Raw genomic sequence first — 27693 nt, 5'->3', positions numbered from 1 at the left:
CAGGCTCCTGCCACCATCCCCAGCTTTTACTTTGACATGTGAACTATTGAACTTGTTGCTCCCACTGGCCACACACCTTTGGAAACTTCTGATCTTTGCATCGTGTGTTGCTGGGATTGCAAGCGTGAGCTACCATGTCTGGCTGTCATTTTCTACTAAAAGTATTATATATTACATAGTGGGAAAAATCACTAGTGCAAGAAAAGTTCAATAGCAAAATCATCAAACAACTTGGAAGCTACATAATGCTAAAAGATACTTTATACTGGGGCTGGGGATATAGCCTAGTGGCAAGAGTGCCTGCCTCGGTATACCCGAGGCCCTAGGTTCGATTCCCCAGCACCACATATACAGAAAACGGCCAGAAGCGGCGCTGTGGCTCAAGTGAGAGAGTGCTAGCCTTGAGCGGGAAGAAGCCAGGGACAGTGCTCAGGCCCTGAGTCCAAGGCCCAGGACTGGCCAAAAAAAAAAAAAAAAAGATACTTTATACTAAATAAAAATGTATTCACATGAGCCTGATTATCAGCCTATCATCTTTCAGTAAGCTAACTTCCATGGTTGAACAAGGTATAAGTTTTCAACTATGATTCCCTGGGATGATCAGTTCATTTATTTGAAATATCTGTTATATTACCCAGTTGTCATAAACGGATGATTCCTATATAAAAAAATTCTACATTATTTTCCCCTTTGAGTACTCAGAATAATTTGCCGGGATATTTTTGCCCTCTTCTCCCCCCAGTGCATGGCTTTCTGTTACTCTGAAGTAGGGCTTTCTATTGGAAGATCTTTGTGTTTTTCAAATGATGGTCTTTACCCATCCAACCTGCAGCAAAAATGAGGCAGGGGGCATAGATGAAAGATGAAGTGACCCTCAATGATGGGGAAACTGTTCTTGCTGAAAGCCTAATTCCTTAGGCTTTTTGTAGTGAAATGAAGTGATTTCTTCATTTTTAAAGGATTATTTCTACTCCTGTTATTATGGTTTGATAGTAAGAAATTGTGTGTGTGTGTGTGTGTATGCGTGTGTGTGTGTGTGTGTGCATGCGCGCACATGCTTGACAGTGGTAGGGCTTGAACTCAGGGCCTGGGTATACTCTCTTTTAGCTGTTTTACTCAGGGCTGGCGCTCTACCACCTGAGTCACACCTCCACTTCGGGCTTTTTGCTGCTTAACTGGAAATAAGAGTCTCATGGATTTTCCTTCCAGTCTGGCTTTGGACCTTGATCATCAGATCTCGGCTTCCTGAGTAGCTAAGCTAGGATTATAGGTGTGAGCCACCACCACCACCGTGCAAGGCATAAAGCATTTTCTATTTGGTAACAATGCCGGTGGCTCTGTTTCTTATGTAGGGAGAGTGATTCTGAGGAGAGGCCTCTCCCAGTGCCTGGCTGACAGCCTGGGTCAGCCGGTTCTACGCGGTTGCAGGCCCACTGCTTTCTGTGCCTCTCTAAGATATGGTCAATGGAGGACAAAAACATCAGCTTCTCGCCGGGCAATGTGGCTCACGCCTGTAGTTCTAGCTACAGCAGAGGCTGAGATGGGAAGATCCAGATTTGAAGCCGGGTGAAGCAGAAGAGTCCACGAGACTCTTGTCTCCATGTAACCAGCCAAAGGCCAGAAGGGAAGGTGCAGCCCAGTCGTAGAGCGCCGAGCTTCAGCACAAAAGTGAAGCGAGAGCAGAAGGCCCTGTGGTAAATCCCCAGCCTCGCACAGCGCATAAAGAAACAGGAAAACAGTAGCTGAACTGCCTGTCTAACCCATCCCCTCCGTGTGTGCCGGGGCAGGAATGATGTGGTCTGAGTGCAAGGAGCTGTGGCTAGAAGGCCCGAGGGAATACATCCTGCAGCTCTGGAACGTTCTAGACTTTGGGATGCTGTCCATCTTCATTGCTGCGTTCACTGCCAGATTCCTGGCTTTCCTTCAGGCCACAAAAGCCCAGCAGTATGTGGACAGTTACATCCAGGAGAGCGACCTCAGCGAGGTCACGCTGCCACCCGAAATTCAGTATTTCACTTATGGTAAGTGGCTCGCCCTGGGGGCCTCTGACATTTCCAGAACCTTCTTATCCAACATGGGCATATGCTAAGACCCCCACGACATGTTTGAATTGTTCCTTATATTGAAACCTACGTATGTTGTTATTATAAAGGTAGTTACAGAGGGGTGACAGTTAAATGAGTCAGGTCATGAGTACATTTCTTTTTGAACAGCGTCCCCCTTCCCTTGCTCTCTCCCGGTTTTTCTCTCTGAGCCCTACGCACAGGTTTTATATCCATACAGTGTCTAGTGAGCCCTACTGCTGCATTTGTTCACCCTCTGTCCCTCCAATTCTGTGTTCCTCTTGCCCTCTCAAAGACAGATAAATGAACAAACAAGAAAAGGAAAAAAAAAACAGCAACAAAGGGGGGAAAAAAACCCTCTCATTTCCATTTCCTGGAGTTCATTTCAATAAATATTATTTTGTGTGTTCAGATCACACTAGACATGTACCTTTGTGATCCTATACTCCATTTTCAAAATCCCTTTCACTCTCTCTTCTAGCCAGAGATAAATGGCTCCCCTCTGACCCCCAGATCATATCGGAAGGTCTGTATGCCATCGCCGTGGTCCTCAGCTTCTCTCGGATCGCCTACATCCTTCCTGCCAATGAGAGCTTCGGCCCTCTGCAGATCTCCCTGGGAAGAACTGTCAAAGACATCTTCAAGTTCATGGTTCTCTTTATTATGGTGTTCCTGGCCTTTATGATCGGCATGTTCATACTATATTCTTACTACCTTGGGGCCAAAGTTAATCCTGCTTTTACCACGTGAGTAAAATATCTTGTGTACGGATTTGTTTGGGGTTTTTTGACTACTACAATGTACTTCTAAAAAATTATTTATTGTTATTATAAAGATGATGTATAAAGGGGTTACAGTTATGTAAGTCAGGGAAAGAGCACATTTGTTTTTGAACAATGTCACCCCTTCCCTTGCTTTCTCCCAGTTTTTCCTTCCTGTCCCCCCCCCAAAAGATGTATGGTTCATTTTCAGCACTATGTCCAGTGGTAACACACCTTGTTTAAAAGGTACACTAAAGATAAATTCTAGCAGGTCTAGAAAAGGCAAAAATAAAATTTCAGTTATTTTTTTAATGAAGATTTTGTTGGTTAGCTGGTTGGTGCCAGCACCGGGGCTTGAACTCAGGGTCTTGTTTTCTTGCATGGCTTTTTTTGGCTCAAGGCTGGCTCTCTACCATCTGAACTGCACCTCTACTGCCTCAGTATGTTTGTAAAGGCAGGAAGATATCCATAAATGCAGTGAGTACTTGCATGTGATTGGATGGCTTCACAGACCTCTCTCTGAGCTTGCTGATAGTTGAGCATAGGATTGATTAGATGTGAGGAAAGATCTCAAAGTCTTTGAAGGGTATGGGTCACAAATTTTGATTACTGGATGTCTTGTCCATTATATATGACATAAAGCTTAGTCTATAAAATGAGCACTATCCATTCAAAAAAGAGGCATGAGCCTGAAGTCATTGGCTCAGGTGTGTAACCCTAGCCATTCAGGAGGCTGAAATCTGAAGATTATAGTTCAAAGCCAGTCTGGGCAGGAAACTGTGAGACTCTTATCTTCAATTAACCAACAAAAAAAGGGGAGCCTTGAGCACAAAAGCTCAGAGTGCCTAGGCCCTGAGTTCAAGCATCAGGAACAATGCACACACGTGCGCGCATGCGCACGCGCACACACACACACACACACACACACACACACGTACGTAGAGAAGCCTCAGCTTTTATTTTAACACGTTAGTCACTGACCCGTTCAGGGAAGAGTAAGTGTGGAGGAGAGCTAAGTGTAAAGATGTTACACTTCCTTCAATGATCATAAAAGTGAGATCCATCACTTCCTGGAAGGCTTCCTTGATTACAGCTTTCTTAGTTGCCATCCCTCTGAAGTTCCTCAGTGTGAAGACATCCAGATTGAGAGACTCTTTCTCACCCGGTGGTACTTGGTGGTCGCGAACAGGGGACCCCGGTTTATCTCTTTAGTCCCTGTGGTAGGAAGAACATTGATCTGCCCTGTTCTCCCAGAAATCAAAGCCACTAGAAACTAACCACACATTCAGTAAGCGCCCTGGACAGAAATATCAAGGGCAGAATATCCAGCCCTTGCAGACATCAAAATCATTTTAAAGTTAATTGGAAAATAGTTCATGGCCAGGCCTCACAGGTGGAGGGGATCTGAAGCTCACTGTATTGGAGGGAAGGAAAATCATCTGTTTGAACCATGGGGAGAGGGGGAGGGCCAACTCTGAGTGCCACGTCTGCCCTCTTCCTCCTCTTAACGATAACTCATTCTCTGTATCACCTTCTTCTGCACTGTGTGTGTGTGTGTGTGTGTGCAAGTGTGTGTGCAAGCCAATGCTGGGGTTTGACACAGGGCCTGGGCATTGTCCCTGAAATTTTGTCCTCTACCGTTTCAGCCACAGCTCCACTTCCAGGGTTGTTGTTATTGTTGTTGTTTGGCGGGGAGTAGTTAGCTGAGGATAAGAGTCTCATGAGCTTTTCTGCCCCAGATGGCTTTGAACCACCATCCTCAGGTCTCAGCCTCCTGAGTAGCTAGGACTATAGCCATGAGCCGTCAGCACCCCACACTTGTACACTTTTTGGGGGTGCCAAAGGGGTGGCACCATGAGGACAGTGGAAAGAACATGGGCTGAAAAGCCAGGCAGGCCAGGGTTGGAACACAGTCTGTGCTATTTTTCTAGCTGTGCTTTTTGCTTAAAGTATTGAGCATTTCTCAATGCCACTTCCCTCATTTTTTAAAATAAGCACGGTAGGTTTACATGAGGCCATTGTGAGGCTTATGTAAGGCAAGGTCCGCACAGCCCTTGCCCACAATAGGAGCTCAGAACTTCCAGAGTCCTTTCCACGTTTGCTTCCCCCGCCCTTCCCTGCCCCTCCACTCTGCACCGACCCAAAGAGGAAGATCAAGGCCGGGAAGTCTGCAGATGATCAAAAGGAGGAGGCAGGAGGAGGTTGGGAGGTGGTTAAATAAACGCAGAGGCAAGCAGAGAAAGCTGCTGTCAGCATCCGCTAACGTCACACATCAAGTGTGTCAGAACAGAGAGTCCGCCTATAGAATTGAAACTTTCCTGGCCAACCCTCCCTGGCCTAGCAGGAGTTCTAGACTGTAATAGATCCTCCATCAGTACTGGCTGAGTCAGCCAGGTCCCAGTGGCCTGCGAACCTCGCCCCTCAGGAGGCTCAGATCTGAGGATCGTGGTGAGAAGCCAGCCCAGGCAGGAAAGTCCATGAGACTCCTATCTCCAATTAAGCAGCAAAAAGCCAGAAAAGGAGTTGTGGCTCAAGTGGTAGAGCACTAGCCTTAAGCAGAAACATTCAGGGACAGGTCTACAGGCCCTGACTTCAAGCCCCAGGACTGGCATCAAAAGAAAAAAAAAATTGGCTGAGTGAATGAAGTGTATTTAAAACTACATGCCTTTAATGTTATTTAGAACTTGTTGCTTAAAAAAGTTTTCAAGGGCTGCATCTTGAGATCCTAACCTTGATTGCAGCCCTGGCTTATCAGTACTTTCTCGCTCAATAAAATCCTTATTCACACCACCACCCCCACCCCCCCGCCAAAAAAAACGTTTTCAAGGGTTGGAGAGGGGTAGCTCCCATGGTAGAACACTAGCCAATGAGTAAAAGCATCAGGTACCAAGTTTGAGTCCTGGTCTCAGACCAAAATAAATAAATAATATATATTATATGCTACAATAAATAATATTTAAGAACTGTTCCCACAAGTCATTTTCTGGGGGAAAAGTTGTTTTATTCACTCTTCTTTGTGGGGAGGATTGTTTACTGTGCTTGGACATCAGTGGTTACAACTCTGTCCAATAGCATAATCACCTATGTATGTGTTACCAAAAGCCATTTAACAGCAAAAGTAGTTAGTTATTGTGTTGAGGGCCCCATACCAACTGTAGCGATGGGAAAAGTAAGAAACAGACTATATAAATTAAGGGAAAATAACCAGAATATCTCATTCTGTTGCATCCACCATTTTTTTTTTCTGGTGAAATATTTGTTTCTAGAGATATAACAAAGTCCATATTCAGTATTCCTACCCACATTTTCAGAGTCAACCAATACTCTTTGTGTGTGTGTGTGAGTGTGTGTGTGTGTGTGTGTATGTGTGTATGTACTGACAAAGCACCATTTCTGGCTTTTTCTGAGCAGTTTATTGGAGATAATAGTTTCACAGATTTTCCTGCCCAGGCCAGCCTTGAACCACAATCATCAGTCTTCGCTTTCTGAGTAGATTACCAGCAGAACCTGGTAGAGATCTCTTTTACATAAAGAGGAACATACATATTTGTTTCCCTCTTTTTTATTCAAATGATGGAACAATTCACCCTTGCTGCATTTTATTTTCACCTAATGTCTCTGACACCATTTTATGTAACATAATAGTTATATAGTAGCATCTCCTACCCGAATATACCAGAATTGTTTAGTCTATTCCCTGGGTATTCACACTGTTTTTATTCTAAACCCAAATTTACAAATGATGTCACAAAGACTGTACTTCACATAGACTTGGTGAAGTGTGTATATCACTTTAATTTTTGCACTGTTGACTCCAGAAAATTTCTGAGCCACCTACGAAATCAAATGATAAACTTTCATGTTACAAGTGTTGTGATATGACTTTGACTCTTTCCTGCTGAGTGGATGAATTTTCACTTGATAATAACTTCAGGAAATCTAGATACTAGCATTAGTTTCTGGAAACCTAGGCCAGTTCCTTCTATTAATATCACAACAGAGCCAGTGGTTCTCATCCTCACATCTGTAATCCTAGCTGCTACTCAGCAGGTAGACATCTGAAGGATAATTGTTTGAAGCCAGCCCAAATAGAAAAGAGACTCCATCTCCAATTAGCCAGCCAGCGCCCAACAGGGCTGGAGGCATGATTCAAGTGGCATAGCACCAGCGGAGCAAAAGCAAAGCCTAAGTCCAAACTCCAGTATCTTCAAATATATATTGTTATTAATTCTGTTATAATATATTCAGTTTTTTCTAGAAGTGATTATTACTTTATTAGGAATGCATTTTTATATTGGTGTTTTACATCAGAATAGGATCAAACCCAGAATTGTCTTACTTTGGACTTTTTAGTTGCTGAAAAACCATTAAATAACTATGTCTTTTTTTTTTTCAACAGTGTGGAAGAAAGTTTCAAGACTTTATTTTGGTCCATTTTTGGGTTGTCGGAAGTGACTTCTGTAGTACTTAAATATGATCACAAATTTATAGAGAATATTGGATATGTTCTTTATGGAATATACAATGTAACTATGGTGGTGGTTTTGCTCAACATGCTCATTGCTATGATTAATAGCTCCTATCAGGAGATTGAGGTAAGCGTGTGTGCCCCGCCCCCTGCCTTGCCTTGTTAGCCTATGCTGATGGCAGGTGACAGCTCTGCCTCAGCTTCTGTAACAAGGGGCGTGGCCAGACCCAAGCAAAGAGGCCTCCCTGGGCTTCTACCTGGATAGGTAGTCACTCCTACCAGTTCTTTCTGGAGCACAGCAGGGACTCCATGAACGTACTGGTGCTAACAGAAGTTTTGTGATTATTGGTTAAAAGTATTGCCCATAGGGAAATAGCCAGAGTTCCTGGTGCAAAAATTGTAGATGCCTGGCAAAAATAGTTCATGTTCTAGTTCTTTGTGGTGGGGGGGGGGGGGGCAGAGTACTGGTACTAACTTGAACTCGGGACCTGGGAACTGTTCCTTAGTTGTTGTTTTTTTGTTAACTGGCACTATACCATCTGAGCCACAGTTCACATGTGTGGCATTTTGCTGGTTAATGAGACATAAGATTCTCATGGACTTTCCTCCCAGGCTGGCTTTGAACCCTGATCCTCAGATCTCAGCATCCTGAGTAGCTAGGATGACAGGCGTGAGCCACGGGCTCGGTTGATGCTTTTCATCCAGCCAGAATCCTCAGTATTTTAGAATTTGACTTTGGGGCTGTGGCTTGCTTTAAGCCACATTCATTATTGCTGTTTGTATTTTCTTATGTCCTTTATTCAGTCAAGGGTTCCATACATTTTTAGTGTTCCACTGTTTCATCAACTCTGCTAAATCTCAGTGTGTGTGTGTGTGTGTGTGTGTGTGTGTGTGTGTGTGTGTGTGTGTGTGTGTGTGTTAGAGCCTCGTGGTGCATCGTCCTCCAAGGAAGAAGCTATGTTCTGTAGCGGTGGAAACTCTGGTATTGGCCTTCCCTCCCCTTTTCCCCCTCCCTCCCCACTTCCCCTCCCCTCACTCCTCCCCCTCCCCTTGGGATATAATAAAGCCCAGCCCACAGTGCTAAGGACAGATGGGAATGCAAAGATGGCTCTAGGCCACTGGAGGCCTCATGACACATGAGGACAAGTGGCAGAATCATAAACTCCAAGAAGCAGTTCACCTAAATACTACCCTCTCCTTAGTGCTCAGATAATCTACCATGTCTTCTCCCCAGCTGGGCTGAGTCTTGGGACATAGGAGTAGAGAGCAGAGAACTCGCATGGAGCCTGAAGAGTTGGAGAAAAAAATGGAGACAGGGAGTAATCATTGTTTTTGTGGCAGTACTGGGGCTGGAACTCCGGGCTGCGTACACTCATTTGACTTGGAAATAAGAGTCTTGTGGACTTTGCTGTCCAGGCTGGCTTTGAACAGAGATTCTCAGACCTCAGCCTCCTAAGAAGCTAATATTATAGTCCCGAGCTACCATCATCTAGCTAGGAATTAGTATTTTGATATTTTTTTGACCCTGGATTTTTCTTGTCTTTTTAATCTTTGGGTATAGTAAGCAGGAAATTCTGGTTAGATGTCAGTGGATCCCATTGCAGTGGCATCGGGAAGAGAAAAGTTATATGTGTGTCATAGAAGTGACCTCATAAGCCGGGTGCCGACGGCCCACGCTTGTAATCCTAGCTACTCGAGAGGCTAAGATCTGAGGATCACAGTTTGAAGCCAGCCAGAGCAAGAAAGACCATGAGATTCCTATTTTCAACTAACCAGCAAAAAGCCAGAGACACAGCTGTAGCTCAAGTGGTAGAGTGTTAACCTTGGGCAAAAAAGCTAAATGAGAGCATCCAGGATCTGAGTTCAAGCCACAGTACTGGTACACACACTGGCACGTGTACCCCTGTGTGCGCGCACGCGCGCACACACACACACACACACACACACAGAAGTGACAGCATATTATGTAGGCATATAGACAGTGTAAGCTAAATGTGCAAATATGTTTATGTAAAAATCAATTTAATACAATAAAAATCTAACTTAGAATCAGTTCTTAGATTTTAAAACGAGATGTTGTAGTGATTGATATAAGTTCTTACAATGAATCCTCTTATCTTTTTGTAATCCAGGATGACAGCGACGTAGAATGGAAATTTGCCCGCTCAAAGCTCTGGTTATCCTATTTTGACGATGGGAAAACCTTACCTCCACCCTTCAGTCTGGTCCCTAGTCCCAAGTCTTTTGTGTATTTCATCATGCGGATCTTGAACCTTTCCAAATGCAGAAGGAGAAGGCTACAGAAGGATCTGGAAATGGGAATGGGTAACTCAAAGTCAAGGGTAGGCATCGAAAACTCACCAAGACCTTAACATATGACTTACTTTGTTTCTTCCTATTTGTCTTTAATGTCTGTTTGATAATTTCCATGGTGAACTTAGAAGACATTAATACTTAACTGTCTATCCCAGGAGCTCATAGACTAATACTTAATACTTTTATTAAAAAGTCACTTAGTCTATGCCCTGCTTTTGGTCAGAAATTCCTGTAAACCGCCAGATCAAAAGCAAACTGAAAGTGTCCATAACTTGTTTAACGGAAAAGTTACTCTGGGCAACACTTTGTTTTTGTGTGTTCCATGCTTCTCAACTGTTACTCTGAAGTGGGATATTTTAAACTCTTCCTCTTGGTGTATGTATGGTTTTGCCACACCAAAGTCTCTTATTTCATTTTATTTTTTTGTGGAGACCCTTTCCTGGGCTACTGTTTCTTCCTTTGCTATCATAACATAGATACAGGCCTCACATCCTCACAGAACTCCCAACACCCATTTTATAAATATTCCCGCTAGAGTCAGATATCAATTTTTTTAATTTATTTATTTTTTTATTAATTGAACATAATTTTTTTACAAGGTGTTGTGCACAGAGGGGGCAGTTACATAGTAGGGCAGTGTGTACATTTCTTGTGATATCTTACGACCTGTTTTTCCATCCCTTGTCTAGGTCAGGTAGACATATGCAATATACAATGTATCAAGAACATATACAGTGTTCACAGACTTGGTCTCTACTGTCTCTCCGTCTCCCTTTGTTAACAGTCATCAGATATCAATTTTGACAAAGAAGGAGGGCTCCTTAGTTTGCATAGACAGGATTGGTTACTAGAAGCCAGGTACCCGTGGCTCACACCTGTAATCCTAAGTTACTCAGGAGTGAGTCTGAGATCTCAGGTTTGAGGTTCAAAGCCAGCCTGGGTAGAAAAGAGTAAGAGACTCTTATCTCCAACTAACTAACAAAAAGCCAGAAATGGAGATGTGGCTCAAGTGGTAGAGCACCAGACTTAGAGTAGAAAAGCTAACGGACAGTACAAAGCCCTGAGTTCAAGTTCCAGTACCAACACACACACACACACACACACACACACACACACACACACACAGTGACCTTACGTTGGTGACGTAGGTCAGAGTAGAACACTTGCCTACCCTGAACAAGGGCAGGAATTCAACTCCAGCACTGCAAAAATATCAGCCTGGATATGGGCTCTCCTGTTAGGTTACATGCCCGACCACGAGTATGACGCCATGCAGTGATTTAAAATAGTGACCTCAGAAGGGGCTGGAAGATCGGCTCCATTGAACACTAGCTAGCCAACGAGCAAAAGCATCAGGTGCTGAGCTTGAGTCCTGATCTCAGGTCCTAAATTTAAAAATACAAATAAAATATTGACCTTCTTGTAACTATGTGGTGAAGGTTCAAATGATGTAACAGGGCAGGCAGCCTTGGTGTAAGGCCTGGATTTGAATTCTGGCTCTGACGACTTATGCACAAATCGCATAAACAAATGACTCTGCCAATGAGACAGGCATTCCCATTATGGCTGTCTTTGGGGAAAATATCTGAAAGCCCTGAGCACAGTATGCAGGATGCCCTGGGCCACATGGCCAGGGCAAGTGTGGAGTCAAAGTTTGCTGACGTGCCATGCCAAAGCAGACTTTGCTGGGAGGGAGTTCTGTTCTGGCCATTTCCCACAGACCTGTTCAAATCTCGTTGGGCCTTTTCCTTTTCCTTTATTTCTCCCTTCCTTCTTGTTTCTCACTTTTTCAATAGATGATAGATAGGGAGATAGATAGATAGATAATATGCAGATAGATAGATTTGTCTATCCATAACTGTTTCTCTTCTTTCTCTTTGCCCCCCCCCCACCTGCCTATCTTGTGTCTGTCTGTCTATCTACCTGTCTTTCTTCCATTCCTCCTTTTCTTTGTCAGGATCTCCCCTAAATTGCCGGCTCTGGTCTCAATTTATGGATCTTCAACGTTAGCCCCTCCAGCAGCTGAGATTCTAGGCCTGCGCCATCACACCCGGCGAAACTCCTTTATTCTTACTCGGAGTCATGTAGACAGTCTTCTGTGTCACAGTTAGGTTTTGTTTTCCCTTAATGTTGGAGGATTTCTAGTTTCCTGGCTTCTTGTTTGGAAGTGAGGCTGGGCCTCACACCTTTCCCGCTGGTCTGTACCGGTCGCTCAGCCAGCGGTCAGAGCCTGACCTCTAGTGGCTGACAAGAAAATTTCACTCTCAGCTTGGGGGTTTTGTTTGTTTTTAGGGTGACACTTGTTTCTGATTTTATAAACACACACACATGAGTATAGTATGTAAATAAAAATAATGTGTGCTTTGTGATTTAAAATTTTTTAAAATCCTGAAACTGAATGTTGCACGTTACGCAGTTTGCAGAGACTTTTCAGGCAAACTCCATGTGAAGGAACAGAGATCATGATTGCTGACTAAAATGACTCAGGTACAGAACTTGGTGGCAAAGCCAGGATTAATGGCCTTTGGAGAAAAGCACATATAATGGCATTTGGGAAGATTTAGTGCCATGGTTATGTAGAGAGTGGGTCTCTCAGTAGGCAGTAAATATAAAATGGCGCCTTCTTAAATAATCATAGGACTCATATCATATGTTGCAAGCTCTTGATGACAATTTCTCTTAGTCTATAAAAGTGGGCAGGAGCACAAACAATATTATTTTTGTTTTGTTTTGTTTTTTGCCAGTCCTGGGCCTTGGACTCAGGGCTTGAGCACCATCCCTGGCTTCTTCCTGCTCAAGGCTAGCACTCTGCCACCTGGGCCACAGCGCCCCTTCTGGCCGTTTTCCATATATGTGGTGCTGGGGAATCGAACCGAGAGCTTCATGTGTAGGAGGCAAGCGCTCTTGCCACTAGGCCATATTCCCAGCCCACAAACAATATTATTTTAAAGATCAGTATTAGACTGGGGAGATAGCTCAGTGATAAAACAGTTACCCAACATGCATAAGCTATGAGTTCAATCCCTAGTATTTCATATATATATAGTAATATATTATATACTATATTATATGTAATATAATGTAGTGTATACCAAAACATTTAGTACTTGAAAATATGAAGATGAAAAATACTACTCTGCTACAGTGTTACTTGATTTAAAACAATGAATTGAGAAACATTATGGCTTGTATCCATGAAATGTTCTCTGTTCCACTCACCAACATCAAATAATACTTTTTTATTGAACAAAACATCGGATGACTTTTTTCTGATAACATGAGCAAAACTTACTATAGGGTTTGAGAATTAATTTGGATTTTTAAATTTTTAATCACTTCAATTTAGTTATTTATTTTTACACTAGCATTCACTGAGCTAACCATACCTCCATCGTACATTCATTTAAAAATGTGCCATTAACTATAACTTGAGAAAAACATTCTGTCGTTTTTATCTTTTAAGTAATTTTTTTTCAGTCATTGCCCACAGTCCTGCCTGTCAGGGCCGCTTCCTTCCTCTCCCACACCTTCCTGCGTGGACCGGGACTGGTGGGGGCTCAGGCGGGGAGTGAATACATCTTAGTGAACAGGAGGCCCTGCTTTTGAGCCACACCTTGTAGGTGGCTTCTTGTCCATGAAGAAGAGGTCTTGAGCACACCCAGGAGTAACAGACAGCGCCTTTGTGTTCCTCATGCTTGATACTCACACTCCAAGTCTTAAGGAGAGAGAAAGAGAAAAGAAAACCAAACGTTCTCTCACCTCATTCTCTCCAAAGTTGTGGTCCTGACTCCATATACGGTCAGCATGTGCAGAGGGCCAGTGGCTCACACCTGTAAGCCTCACTATTGAAGAGGTTGAGATCTGAGCATAGTGGTTCAAAGCCAGTCACAGCAGGGAAGTCCATGAGACGCTTCATCTCTAATTAAACACCAGAAAGCTGGAAGTGGAGGAGTGGCTCAAGTGATCGAGTATGAGCCTTGAGCAGAAAAAACTAAGCAGGAGCTTGAGACTCTGAGTTTAAGTCCCAGTACCAGCGCATGCATGCGCGCGCACACACACACACACACACACACACACACACACACACACACACACATGCGCGCTTGGGAAGATGTGATATTTGAGTTAATGTTTTAGGGCTGTAAAATACCAGCTAGTACAGTCCTAACTCATAGTGTATTTTTGCTAAGTCTAGGATACTGACTCAGGCTCAAGAACAGATTAAACCACTTCAGAAGAATTTGCACTCCAAGACTCCATGAGGATATTTTGATGAATTTATCAGATTCTCAGGAAGCTTTGTCTTTAGTATGTTTCCACTTTCAAATACACATTATTAATGAACAGTTCTATGACAGTACATCTTGCCATCGTTTTGACAAATGTGGCCATATTTCTCCCATTTAATTTACCTTAGGAAAAACATTAAATCATTTGTAAAATTCAGCTCCACATGTGTTCCTCAGATATGTTAACTCTAGAAAGGTTATCAAGGAAAATAGACTGTATTTCTGATTCCAAATAAATGTATTCTAATTTACTAGGTTAATTGTATTTTTTCCTAGTTAAACCTCTTCACTCAGTCTAACTCAAGAGTTTTTGAATCACACAGTTTCAACAGCATTCTCAACCAACCAACAAGATACCAGGTAAGCATTCATTAGACCTCTCTCTCTGAAAGTTCGTGTGTGTGTGTGTGTGTGTGTGTGTGTGTGTGTGTGTAATTGGGTGGTCTTCAAATATACCAAAGGTATAGTACAGAACAGAGAAACTAAGAAAATAGTATTTTTGTTCAGTGCTGTCCTTTAAAAAAATTTTATTATAAAGATGGTGTACAGAGGGATTAATATGTGAGTCAAGTACTGAGTACATTTCTTTTTGAACAGTGTCACCCCTTTATTTTCTCCCAATTTTTCCCTCCTGACCCCCTTCCTCCCCAAGTTGTATAGTTCATTTTCAGCTTAGTGTCCAGTGAGTATCACCGCTGCATTAGTTCACACTTTGTCCCTCCATTTCTGTGCTTCCTTTCCCATCCTCAAATCAAATAAACCGACATACAAGACAAAAGATACAGAAATCAAAAACAGAGACAAGGGGGGAAAACAGAAAAGGAAAAGAAACCCACAAAAAGTAAAATGAAAACAAACACACCCTCTAGTTTCCATTTCTTGAAGTTTTGATAAGTGTCATTGTGTATGATCGTATGCACACACTTCTGAGCCCTTGTGATCCTCTCCTGAGAACATCTGCCTTGGGCCTGTCTGTGTGAATGTCTACAGTCCTGTTATGCATATCATGTCCAAATGTAATGTTTTGCCTTTTACTCTCCATTGGGTTTCCTTGTAGATGCATAGGCACACTGTCATTATTATAAGCGAGAGGGCGGCCGTACAACCTGTCCTTTAATGGGGTTTGGTTTGGTTTTGATAAGGAAGGAAGGAAGTTCCTTTGGCAAGATCGAAAGCAAAGGGTTCCTAGAATTTTCAAAGAACATTTACATAAGCCTCGGGCTGGAGAAAGAAGTGGGAGATACAATATGTTAAAATAATGCCCTCACATTGTGAAGATCCAGCACACCGTGCAAGCTGTTCTTTTGGGTGGTTGGTTCATTTTCCAAATGCTTGTTAGGCTAGTGTAGGCTGCAGTCAGTACCGCTTGGAGAGAGCTTTTGCTGTTGGATGGGACACTTGCATGCTCTTCTCCATCTCAAAAGTGGTCATAGGGCCAGGCACCAGTGGCCTGTAATCCAGGCTACTCAAGAAGGCTGAGATCTGAGGATCACGGTTCCAAGTCAGCTGGGGCAGAAAAGTCCCTGTGAGAATCTTATCCACAATTAATCACTCAAAACCCAGAAGTGGTGCTGTGGCTCAAAGTGATAGAATGCGGGCTATGAGCAAAAAAGAGCTCAGGGACAGCACCCAGGCCGAGAAGAAACAAAGGAGAGGTCACAGTTCTTTGTGACCAGAACTGCAGATTCTGCTGTATGTAAGGTGAAATGAGGTCCTGCTCATGGTGACACTCACACCATTTACCCGGAAATGGTGTGAAGTTGATTGGCACACTGATTGCCACAGCCTTATATTTGATGGATGTATCAGAGAATAGAACTAATAAACAAAAATAGAATATGGCCAATATTTATTCATGTATGTGAAATATATCTATGTTACCTCTGATGCTTGAGGTTTCAAATAAGTGCAAATGTACAGAATTGTCAGGCTAGCGTGTATGTGCATTTTAATTTTTAGCTATTTGGCAGTCCACTTTTGAAGGAGGTTACGTGCATGGAAGTGACCATGTCCTGCTTAATTTACCAAAAATGTGTTACCAACATGTGAGGACAAATAGATAAATGAAAATGTTGTTTTTCTTGGTGTTTTTGTATTGTGAACGAATTTGATCTTCTTATGCTCAATAGTGTATATTCTTATGATTTAGCATATATTTTTTTCTTGATGGTTTTTATTAGCAATTAAGAGGTGTGTGTGTGAGAGAGTGGAGTGTGTGTGTGTGTGTGTGTGTGTGTGTGTGTGTGTTGGTACTGGGGCTTGAACTTGGGACTTGGGAGCTGTCAGCTTTTTTGCTCAAGATTGGCGTTCTACCACTTGAACCACACCTCCACTTTTGATTTTTTTTTATGGTTAATTGGAGATAAGAATCTTCTGGCCTCTCTGGCCTGGGCTGGCTTGCGCCTGCAGTTCTCAGAGGTCAACCTCCCGAGCAGCTGGGATGGTAGGGGAGCCACTAGCGGCCAGCATTTTTGAGTGTAATTAGGACTTACGTTGTGATGAGTGAAAACACTTCAAAAAATAAAAGATTTTGCAGTGGATGAAATGGACCAAACACACCATGACTGCTATTTGTAACTGAGGAATTAACCTAGCTTGTATTTTTATGTGGTATATTTTTATGTAGTATGTGTGCCCGGTGATTGGATGGTCTGAACAAGCATTTGTTCCTCACACTTTTGGAAGCTAAATGTCCAAGATGACGGCCACTGCAGATTCAGTGTCCAATGGGGGCCTGATTTTTGGTTCATAGGCTCTCTTGCTGCATTGACTTGTGCTGGAAAAGGGTCAAGAACATTTCCTGAGGGGAGAGTGTGTGTGTGTGTGTGTGTGTGTGTGTGTGTGCGTGCGTGCGTGCGTGCGCGCGCACGTGTGTATGTCTGTCTGTCTTGAACTCAGGGCCAGCGACTGGTACTGGCACCAAAAATAAATAATTAAGTTTCTCATAAACATTTGGGATTACCAGTTTAAACTTTTTTTTCCCAACTACCAAACAAGTTCAGAGGTTCTAATCCTTGTATTTTTGTTTTCAAATAAAGGTTCTTTTTATAGATCTAGCTGTTCTTGAGCTTTCTAAGAAAACTTTCACGCTTCATGAGATTATCCACACGTGGAACTTTTCACTCAGTTTTTCATTGTGCTTCTAAGATTCCCCAACACTGTCACCCATGACTCCCGTTCATTAATTTAATTAATGAGCACACGACTACGCTGTCGTGCACTGTCTCGTGGTGTTTGTCTTTTCTGTGGATATTTGTCTAGATCGTTGCCAGGTTTTGCCGTTCAGTGCAGGGTGGCTTATGACTCGTTATATCTCTTGGTTGACATGTGCATTTTCTCCAGGATTCCCACCAATGAGTGGGTTTGCCACAGGAAAGGTTATGCCAATGTGCAGTGTGCAAAGATAATGCCAGGTTGTTTTTGAAGTGGTGTGTTTCTTTGCACTGATGTCAAAACAGTGAAGAAAGTCCCCAGATGGAACTTAAATATTATTATTGAGGTACCTTTCCCAAGCATAGCATTATCAAATTTATTTATTGTTCCTTTTATTAAATATAAAAATTTCTGCCAGGCACTGGTGGCTCACACCTGCCATCCTAGCTACTCAGGAGGCTGAGATCTGAGGATGATAGTTCAAAGCCAGCCTGGGGAGAAAAGTTCCCATGAGACTCTTAACTCTAACCACTCAAAAAATGGAAGTAGAGCTGCTGTGATTGCTAGCCTTGAGCCAAAAAGCTCAGGGACAGGGCCCAGACCCTGAGTTCAAGCCCCATAACTACAAAAAGAAAGAAAGAAAGAAAGAAAGAAAGAAAGAAAGAAAGAAAGAAAGAAAGAAAGAAAGAAAGAAAGAGAAAGAAAGAAAGAATCGTACTTTGGTCATAATTTTATAATTTCTGTTTTCCCAACAGAAAGGTGTAAGATTGGATTATTTCATAAATTTGTAGATTATTCACATTTCCATTTCTGTGAAATCCTTCTGTGAGTCATTTACCCATCTTAAAAAAAAACTTGATTATATCTTATTCAATGAAAGTTCTATTTTTGCATCCATTCTTTTTTTTTTTTTCTCATCCTGGACCTTGAACTCTGGTCCTGATTGTTGTCCTTGAAACTCCTTTTTGCTCAAGGCCAGAAGGCTAGCACTCTACCACTTGAGCCACAGCACCACTTCTGGCTTTTTCTATAATTAATTGGAGATAAGAGTCTCACAGAGTTTTCTGCCCAGGCTGGCTTTGAACCTTAAAGCTCAGCCTCCTGTGTAGCTAGGATTACAGGCTTGAGCCACCACTACCCAACATATCCATCCATTATCAGCTGTAAGTATTGCCAGTATTATCTCCTGGAATGTGGCTTGCTTTTTTACTTTTTTTTTTTTTGGTCATTCATGGGGCTTGAAACTCTGGGCCTGGGTGCTTGTCTCTGAGCTCTTCTGCTCAAGGCTAGTGCTCTACCACTTGAGCCACAGCGTCACTTCCGGTTTTCTGGTGGTTAATTGGAGATCAGAGTCTCACGGCCTTTCTTGCCAGGGCTGGCTTTGAACTGCTATCCTCAGAACTCAGCCTCCTGAGCAGCTAGGATTACAGGTGTGAGCCACCAGTGCCTCGCTCTTTTTCACTTTCTTTATGGAATCTTTATAACTGCAACTTCTAAATTGATGGAATCGTATTGATCAATCTTTTCTATTGTAATTAGAATTTTTGCCTTTAAAAAAAATCCATCTCTACTTTGAAGTAAATGTGTTCTCCTTTACTTTCTCATAAGAAGATTTCAAAGCTATTTTCCACATTTTGTATTCTGAGCATGAGGGCTCAAATGTAGGCTTTTCCATATGAAGAAACAATTGTTCTGTAAGAATGCTTATTTAAACTGGAAAAATAGTCACTATATATTGTGAAGAAGCAGTCACTGTATATTGTGAAAACTAGTGACTGTATTTGTGAAGAAAGGAAAACCTAAAAAAAAATCAAGCTGTTTGATATGTAGAAAGTCTGAAGTGTAACAGGAATATGTATATAAAACTCAAAGATACTTGAAGGACATAGACCAAAGTAATAAGTGATTATATTTAGATTATGGGTTTTTCAGCGATTTTAACTTTTTGTCATTCTCTGGGTTTTTCAAATGTTCTGTAGCAAGCCTTTATGCATACTTTTTAATCCATGAGAAATAAGGTAGTGTCTGTAGGGAATAGTGTGTTTCTTAAAGAAAAACCATTAAGTTAGCAAGAAATCATGAATGACACTTTCCAGTTTAACTTATTCACAGAGAGAGAGAGAGAGAACACAACAAAAGCCCGCAAGCTTGTCTTTCCCCAGCTAGCTGCTGCACAGAACCGCGGGGCTCTTTGGCTACAAGAACCAGGTTCTCACATGGCTCGTTGGTGACATAATTCTTTGCTTTCGTTCAATAGCAGATAATGAAAAGACTTATCAAGCGCTATGTTCTGAAAGCACAAGTTGACAAAGAAAATGACGAAGTCAATGAAGGTAAGAATCTCCAGTTGAGAAACAGCTTTTTCATAATTAATCTAAGGAGCATGCAAAACATCACATGGAAGCACAGTTTTTAAAAATCCATGCCGGGTGCCAGTGCTCACATCTGGAATCCTAGATACTTAGGAGGCTGAGATCTGAGGATTGTGGTTTGAAGCCACCCAGGCAGGAAAGTCCGTGAAACTCCTATATACAATAAACTAAGCAAAAGAAGCTACAAGTGGAGCTGTGGCTCAAGTGGTAGAGTACTAGTTTCAAATAAAGCAAGCTCAGGGATAGCACCCAGGCCCTGAGTTCAAGTCCCAGGACCAGCACCCAAAAAAGTAAATTAAAAACAAGCCCATGCCAGGTGCCAGTGCTCATGCGTGTAATCCTAGCTAGTCAGGAGGCTGAGATCTGAAGGTCTCTGTTCAAAGCCAGCACTGGCAGGACAGGCCCTAAGACTCCTATCTCCAGTTAACCACCAAAAATCCTGAAGTGGTGCTGTGGCTCAAGTGATAGAGCACCAGCCTTGGGCAAAAGTCTTAGGGACAGTTCCCAGGCTGTAAGCACAAGCCCCAGAACTGGCACGCGTGCGTGTGTGCACACACACACACACCTTTCTTACAAAAAGAGATTGGTAGTCACAGTCCATTTTTAGTAAGTCATGAATGCTAACATTTTTCCAGCAATGAGGGCAAAAGTGTGGTTTATTAACTATATAGAATCATGCAGGTCTTCAGAATAAACTCCCTTTTGTTGTACAGAAACAAATATTGAATCCATTTTCTCCCTTGGCTGTGTGTGTATGTGCACACGTGTGTGTGCACGCATATGTGCTCTTAGCAGAGCTTGAACTAAGGTCCTCGGCACCATCCCTGAGCTATTTTACTCAAGGCTGGCGCTTAACCAGGTGAACCACAGCTCCACTTCTAGCTCCTTGCTGCTTAATTGGATATAAGAGTCTTACAGACTTTCCTGCCCAGGCTGGTTTGGAACCATGCTCTTCAGATCCCAGCTTCTTGTGTAGCTAGAAGTATAGGCCTAAGGTGCCAGCACTTGGCACACACAGAATTTATTTTTAATCACTTCAAAGGCAAACAATTGAAACAGCTGTCTTGGAAGAGTTTATGAAGCAAAGGTACAAAAATGGTAGAAATTTCATTTTGTTCTTTTCTAAATCCAAAGAGCACATCACCAATTGTATATTATATATGTTTGATCCAAATTCTCCAGGTGAATTAAAGGAAATCAAGCAAGATATCTCCAGCCTTCGATATGAACTTTTGGAAGACAAGAGCCAGGCCACTGAGGAATTAGCCATTCTAATTCATAAACTCAGCGAGAAACTGAATCCGAGTGTGCTCAGGTGTGAATGATGTCAAAACCATGTCACAGCTACGACGAAGCACAGATGTGGGCAATAATATCCTAAGAATGAGATACTTGAAAAAAAAAAAACCACAAACCTATGGCATATACTTTTTAGTACTAACTACCTTCCGTCCTGTGAGTCTTTCAGAATTAGGTATTAATGGTTTTGCAATTTTATCACATGAAAATACATTTTCATTGTCTCAACCATTCACAAGACATGCCATTGTATTTAAGATCCTCATGTTAACATGTTATGACAGGGACCATGTCTTTCGCATCTTTGTATCTCCAGCATTTAGTACAGTGCCTAGTACACAGTAGGTGCTCAATAAATGTTGTTGGAACGGAACTGAACTGCCAATAAAATATAAATACAAATAAAAGCTGATGGCTATGTTGCAGAACTTCCCTTGTCCAAGGACTGAAGAGGTGTGTGTAGGGGGTGTTTGTTTTTGTTTGGTTTTTACTAGAAACTGAAGAAATTTTATCTCAACTCTGACATGGTGATATCTTCTTAGAATTTTAGACATGGTTTTTATTCTTAGAATCATTAAATGCCAAGTAAGCAATCGAACCAAGATCGAACAGAAAATACAAGTACATATTGGGTTGTTTCATAAATTTTCTCAAAAACAACACATTAAAGACTTTTCTACAATATATATTTAATTTCTACTTTAGGCTTTTGTCTGTATGGTTCTGGAATGTGAATTTAGTCAGTGGGGCGATTTTTTTCCTTTTCCTTTTCAAATAGTTGTATAAGGGGAGGGGGTGGTTTATGTCCATTTACGTGTACAATTTGTCTTTTTTGTTGTTCCAGTACTGGGGCTTGAGTTTAGGACCTCACACTCTTGCTTGACATTTTTTTCACTCAAGGTTGGTGCTCTATCTCTTGAGTCACAGCTCTACTTCTGGCTTTTTGTTGGTTAACTGGAAAGAAGAGTTTAGTGGACTTTCTTGCCTGGCGTGGCCTGGAATTGTGATCCTCACATCTCAGTCTTGTGAGTAGTCAGGATTACAGGTGTGAGCCACTGAGCCCAGCCTTGCAGCATGGATTTCAAGTTTCGTTTTTCCTTCATGGTTTTGAGGTATTAATAGAGAAAGAGGAGGTAATGGAAAGTGTAGTGGTGCCATGGCCTACCTAATAGTGCTCTGTCTCAAAAAGAACTTGCCTGGCATGCATGCCTAAGGCTCAGGATTTTCTCTCCAGCACCACGAAATCGTGTGTTTTTTTAAAAAAAATAAAAGTATCTGTGAGCCAGGCACCTGCACACACTTGTACTCCTAGATACTCAGGAGGCTGAGATCTGAGGACCACTGTTCAAAGCCAGCCCAGGCAGGAAAGTCTATGAAACTCTTATATCCAATCAACCACTAGAAAACTGGAAGTGGCACTGCAGCTCAAAGTGGTAGAGTGTCCTTGAGCTGAAAAGCTCAGAGACAGCACCCAGGCCCAGAGTTCAAGCAAAAAAAAAAAAAAAAGTACTCTGGGCCAGTAAGTCTTTGGACTTTCAAAGAACAAAGGCATTGTCTGTTAGGATAACACCTCTTACTTGGTTTATTCAAATCATTTCCCTCTGAGAGTGAGTTTCATGGCCAGCTGCCAGGCCAACACAGGACCGTCAGTCTAGAAAAAGAACTTTCTCCATTATTTGAAGAATTGATCAAAGTTGTTCCAGTTTCTAAGCCAGACAGTGGTTTTCGTGTGTACTTTGCCTTCATTACAAAATCACATCAGTCTCTCAGCCTTCAGATGGCCACATACTTCTGTGCATACTTTTATCTGTGTACTTAAGATAGACACCTAAGCCGGGTGCCGGTGGCTCATGCCTCTAATCGCTATTATGGGGGCTGAGATCTGAGGATGGTGGTTTGAAACCAGCTTGGGAAGGAAAGTCTGTGAGACTCTTAAAAATTTTTTTTATTCTAAAAGTGATGAACATGGGGGGTTACAGTTACAGAAGTAACATGAGTACATTTATTTTTTAAACATTGTTACCCTTCCCTAATTTTCTCCTGCTTAACCCCTCCCTACTCCTTCCCCAACCCCCAATTGTATAGTTCACTTGCAACATAATGTCAAGTATCATTATTGCACTAGTTCATCCTTTGTCCTGCTACTTCTGTGATTCCCTTTCCCTTCTATGGATCAGATAATCTTATATACAAGACAAAGGGTAAGAAAATTAAAATAGAAGGAAAAAATTGAAATAACGGTATACAGGACATAGTAAGAACCTGTTGTTTCCAATCACTGGAGTTCATCTGGATACAATTCGTTTTATATGGTCCTGTTCACCTAGTGACTGGGCTATTGTGATTCCCTGTTAAGAATATCATAGACAGACTCTACTTTTATAAATGAGGGAAGCTGTACAATCTACATATTTCCTTGGGCCTGGCTTGCTTAATATATTTTTCCAGGTCTTTCCATTTCCTTATGAATACTTCTGCACATACTGTCATCTGCATACTTAAGATCAACATCTTAACAGTGTGCCGGTGGCTCACGCCTATCATCCTCGCTATAATGGGGGCTGAGATCTGAGGATGATCTCCAACTAACCACCAAAAGCCCAAAGCGGAGCCCTGGCCTAAGTGGTCGAGCACCAGCCTTGAGTGAAAAAGCTCAGACAGCACCCAGGTCCTCCCTGAGTTCAAGCCCGGTACTGGAAAAAGAAAAAGAAAAATAGACCTCTTAAGCGCGGTAAATAAATAATAGTAGTAATAATGAAAAAGTAAGATTAAGAGAACGTGAAAGAGGGAAGGAGAATGAACACCAGCTGTGCCGTACGTGGTGGCACACGTCCTGTACTCCCAGGAGGCTGAGGCAGGATTTGAACCGCGATCCTCAGATCTCAGCCTCCCGAGGAGCCGGGATGGCAACTGAGGACCAGCGACGCCCGACCCTCAGTACTAAACGCTCGGGAACGCGCCCTCAGGCTGCAGTCTGCGGCCGCAGGTCCACGTCCAAAGCGGGAGAATGTAATTCTTCTGTGGGATCTTTGCCAGGCTCGGAGAGAAACGGGCCAGGGAGCTCGGCGGCTCCGAGCTCCGGGCCGCCCAGGGGCGGGGCCAGCACCGCGTCCCTGTCTCCCTGGCGACGCCCCGCCTTCCTCCCCTCTTCTTTCCCCTCTGATTGGAGCAGGCCGTCCGTGGGCGGTTCTTCGGGAAGGGGGCGGGGCGCCGCCACGGCCGGCGCGCGGCGGTGACGTCATCCGGGCGCCGCGGCCGCCACGCCGGCGCCGCTGCCATGACCGCGGGCCTGTGTACTGGGCGCCGCGGCGGGGCGGGGGCCTGAGGACCGGCGGGGCCTGGTGAGGCGGTACCGCCGCGGACTACCGCGGGTCTCCCCGGACCTGACCCTCCTGGCCCGGAGTCGCCCCGCCCGTCCGCGCAGCCACCATGGAGCTGGCCTTAAACCGAGCGGATTACTTACAGGTCACCGCGGGCCCCGGGAGGGGCGGCGGCGGCGGGCGGGGCTGGGGGGAGACGCCCCCCCCTCCTCTCCCCTCCCCTCCCCAGCCCCGCCCGAGCGGGCTCCCGCCGCCGCCCAGACGGTCCAGACGCGATCCCCGCCCCCCGTCCCCGTGACTGCCGTCTCCCGGCCCGCGCCTCACGCTGGGGGCTCCACTGGCCGCTCCTGGGGCTTGAACTCCCAGCTCTCCCTCCCTCCCCTTCTCGAGAATGGAGCTCCACCCCTGGAGCCACAGTCCCACCTGCTGCCTGGACTGTCCTGCCCGGTCTGTCTCTGAGCGGCGATCCTCAGCGCGCAGCCTCCCTGGAGCCACTGGCTCCCAGCTCTCATAATTACTCAGATCAGATAGCTGTGTGGCTTGTTTCAAGACAGTAAAATGTACCACGGGTCTGATCTAGTCCATTTTAATGTCCAGTGTGATGACCGTAATTCCTGACGTATTAGAAAACATTCACTGGGTGGGTGGTCTGTGTCCCTAGGTGGGTGTGACCTCTCAGAAGACGATGAAGCTGCTTCCTGCCTCAAGACATAGAGCCACACAGAAGGTACTGTGCACACATGGTTTCTCCACTTCTCTTGCTTTCACAGAGGAGAGGCTCACGTGCTTCATTTATTGGTCAGCTCATCTTTAAAAAATGCTGATGTTGCATGGAAATTAATTTGAACAGAAGTTGAAATACCAGCAGACATTTACAGATAGGATTTTCTTGTACATTAAAATTATGTACACTTAGTATAAGCAAAGTTACTAAAGCCATACTCTTTGGGCTAGGTATACAGTCCAATGGGTAGAGCTGTTGTCTACCATACATAAGGCAGGCCCTGCATTCAGTCTCTAGCACTGAAAAAAGAAAAAAAAATCATACTCCCATTTTTCTGGTAATAATTTACTGTTTGTACCAGACTGTGTACACAGAAAGAGAAGTGTAAAATACAACAGAATAGTCAAGCACTGGTGGCTCCTGTAATTTTAGCTACTCAGGAGGGTGAGACCTGAGGATCGAAGTTTAAAGCCAGCCCAGGCAAATAAGTCCATAAGATTCTTATCTCCAGTTAGCCAGCAAGAAGCCAGAAGTGAAGCTGTGGCTCATGTGGTAGGTAGCCAGTCCTGATTCAAAAACAAAAACTCAAGGACATCCCAAGGCCCTAAAATGTAATTTAGAGATAATAGTGATACAGTATTTTCTCTGCAAATTCTTGTACCTGTTTTCTGCATTCAATCTGTATGACATGGTTTTAATTAGAATATATGAAGAAAATAGGTTTACACAGCTTCTACAAGATACATAGCTGAACATAGGAAAGGTATTTACATTTCCCAGGTAATCCTGACTCTTCCTATGTATTACAGAGCTTAAACCTGATGTCCTTTCTTGAACACTAGTGCAGTGAGGCATTGGAAACCACATTAATGAGCTTTTTGTAATGATGGTAGTGGTGATTTTAGGTTCTCATCATCTGTTCCAGGTGGTGGTTGGAGATCAAGATGGAGTACTCCTGTGCTTTGGCATGAAAAGAGGAGAAGCAGGGGTGAGTGTAGCTTTCACAGGGGGTGGAGTGAATATGGTTTTCTACGAGGCAGGTGCGCGCTGTACCGGATACTTCCAGGTTAAAAACTTCCTAAAGTGTAGGCAATTGAGAATGGGGCTGGGTGCTGGTGGCACAGGCCTGTGTAATCCTGCCTACTTAAGATTCTGAGATCTGAGTATCAGTTTGAAGCCTGCCCAGGCAGAAAAGTTCATTAAACACATATCCAATTAAGCAGCAGAAAACTGGAAGTGGACTCAAGTCATAGAGCACCAGCCCTAAGCAAGAAAAGCTAGGTAAGAGGGTAAGGCCCTGAGTTCTAGCTCCACTACCACACACACACACACACACACAATGTTTTTAATTAAAGAGATATGGTTAAGCTGTTAAAATATATTCACATTTTCAATAAAATCCTTAACCCTTTACTACTAAAATTTATAAACAAAAATTTGGGAGAGGGCTGGGAATATGGCCTAGTGGCAAGAGCGCTTGCCTCGTATACATGAAGCCCTGGGTTCAATTCTCCAGTACCACATATATAGAAAAAGCCAGAAGTGGCACTGTGGCTCCAGTGGTAGAGTGCTAGCCTTGAGCAAAAAGAAGCCAGGGACAGTGCTCAGGCCCTGAGTTCAAGGCCCAGGACTGGCAAAAAAATAAATAAATAAAATAGAATTCAGGAGAGATTCTTTCAAAAAAGATAAAGTTACATCCATGTCCACTGAACCTAATTAAAGACTTTTGCAAGTTGGATTTTTCTGTCCTTAGGACAGGAAAGGCTTCTCAGGCTGAATGATGAGGTGCACACCTGTGACCCTAGCTACTCCGGCAGGAACAGGCTGGAGGACCTTTAGTTCAAGATTGCTGCCATTGTAGGTAAATGTAGTGTGATTCCTTGTTAGAAGCAAAACACAAAAGGATGGAGGGCCCAGCTCATGTGGTAGAGCACTGACCTAGCTAACATGAAGCCCTAGGGTCAATCCTTAGTACCAAGAAAAAAAATAAAATATAACATGAAACAGTGCTTCCCCAATTGTAATATACATAGGAAGCACTTGGGGAATTTTGTTAAAATGCAGAGTAGTCTCATTTATAGAGTTGGAGTTGACCTGGAGATTCTGGATTCATTCATTCATTCATTTATTCATGGCAGTACTGGCGTTTGAACTCAGGGCCTTGAGCTCACTAGACAAGTGCCCTATCACTTGAGATATTCCAGCTATTTTCCCTTTTTCAGACTATTTTTCCAATAGGGTCTTTTTGCCTGGGCCAACCTGAGATCCTGATCTTCCTACCTAGGCTTCCCCATACTTGGAATTACAGGTCTGATTATATTTGTTGAGATGGGATCTTGCTAACTTTTTGCCCATATTGGACTCAAACTGCCTTTCTCCCAGGATCTTCTTCCTGTGCAGCTGAGATTATAGGCATGAGCCACTGCACCCAGTGAGATTCTACATTGTAAATAAATTTTGGTTGCAAAAGTTTAGACAGTGGTATAATTAAAATACATGTGGAAATAAAGTTACCTGATGCTTAAGGATAGTTATCAAAGAAAAACCCAGAAGATATACTAAACATTTTTATTTACAAGTGTTTTTATATAGTGGAACTGTAATATTTTGTAAATTTAAATGATAGTATTTTTATTGTAAAGGAATAAAACAACTTGTATATTTAATTTTTTTTTTCCTGGCTGATTTTTGCAGGCAGTGTTCAAGACGTTACCAGGGCAGAAGATTGCAAGGCTGGAACTAGGAGGGGTTCTTAACACACCTCAGGAAAAAGTTTTTATTGCTGCGGGATCTGAGATTAAAGGCTTTACAAAGCGAGGAAAACAGTTCCTCTCTTTTGAAACAAACCTCACTGAGAGCATTAAAGCCATGTGCGTTTATCACTGTTATTACATTTGCATATGTATTTATGCTTTAGATAGATGGAGA

The 27693-nt window shown here is 43.1% G+C and overlaps 2 protein-coding genes across 11 annotated transcripts in view; both read left to right on the top strand.

Moving 5' to 3' along the window:
* Positions 1-21265, top strand: part of Trpc3 (transient receptor potential cation channel subfamily C member 3) — a 67687-nt gene extending 46422 nt beyond the window's left edge. For 4 of the 8 annotated variants that reach the window (XM_048333494.1, XM_048333493.1, XM_048333492.1 and 1 more), the window contains 8 exons: positions 1788-2021; positions 2545-2809; positions 7224-7419; positions 9425-9634; positions 10625-10639; positions 14192-14257; positions 19308-19383; positions 20605-21265. In XM_048333494.1, coding sequence (XP_048189451.1) covers positions 1788-2021; positions 2545-2809; positions 7224-7419; positions 9425-9634; positions 10625-10639; positions 14192-14257; positions 19308-19383; positions 20605-20747 — 1205 coding nt within the window. In that variant the 3' untranslated portion in view covers positions 20748-21265. Of the gene's footprint in view, positions 1-1787; positions 2022-2544; positions 2810-7223; positions 7420-9424; positions 9635-10624; positions 10640-14173; positions 14258-19307; positions 19384-20604 lie in introns of all 8 variants that reach the window. The other 4 variants (XM_048333487.1, XM_048333491.1, XM_048333489.1 and 1 more) reach the window with 3 other exon arrangements.
* Positions 21266-23986: 2721 nt separating this feature from the next.
* Bbs7 (Bardet-Biedl syndrome 7) overlaps positions 23987-27693 on the top strand; it is a 31129-nt gene continuing 27422 nt past the window's right edge. For all 3 annotated transcript variants that reach the window (XM_048333567.1, XM_048333566.1, XM_048333568.1), the window contains exons 1-4: positions 23987-24186; positions 24703-24768; positions 25691-25753; positions 27460-27635. In XM_048333567.1, the coding sequence (XP_048189524.1) occupies positions 24151-24186; positions 24703-24768; positions 25691-25753; positions 27460-27635 (341 nt within the window). In that variant the 5' untranslated portion in view covers positions 23987-24150. The remainder of the gene's footprint in view (positions 24187-24702; positions 24769-25690; positions 25754-27459; positions 27636-27693) is intronic.

This window comes from Perognathus longimembris, chromosome 24 (assembly GCF_023159225.1).
Source record: "Perognathus longimembris pacificus isolate PPM17 chromosome 24, ASM2315922v1, whole genome shotgun sequence".
In the NCBI taxonomy this organism is placed as follows: domain Eukaryota; kingdom Metazoa; phylum Chordata; class Mammalia; order Rodentia; family Heteromyidae; genus Perognathus; species Perognathus longimembris.
This window is presented reverse-complemented; position numbering and strand designations above follow the sequence as displayed.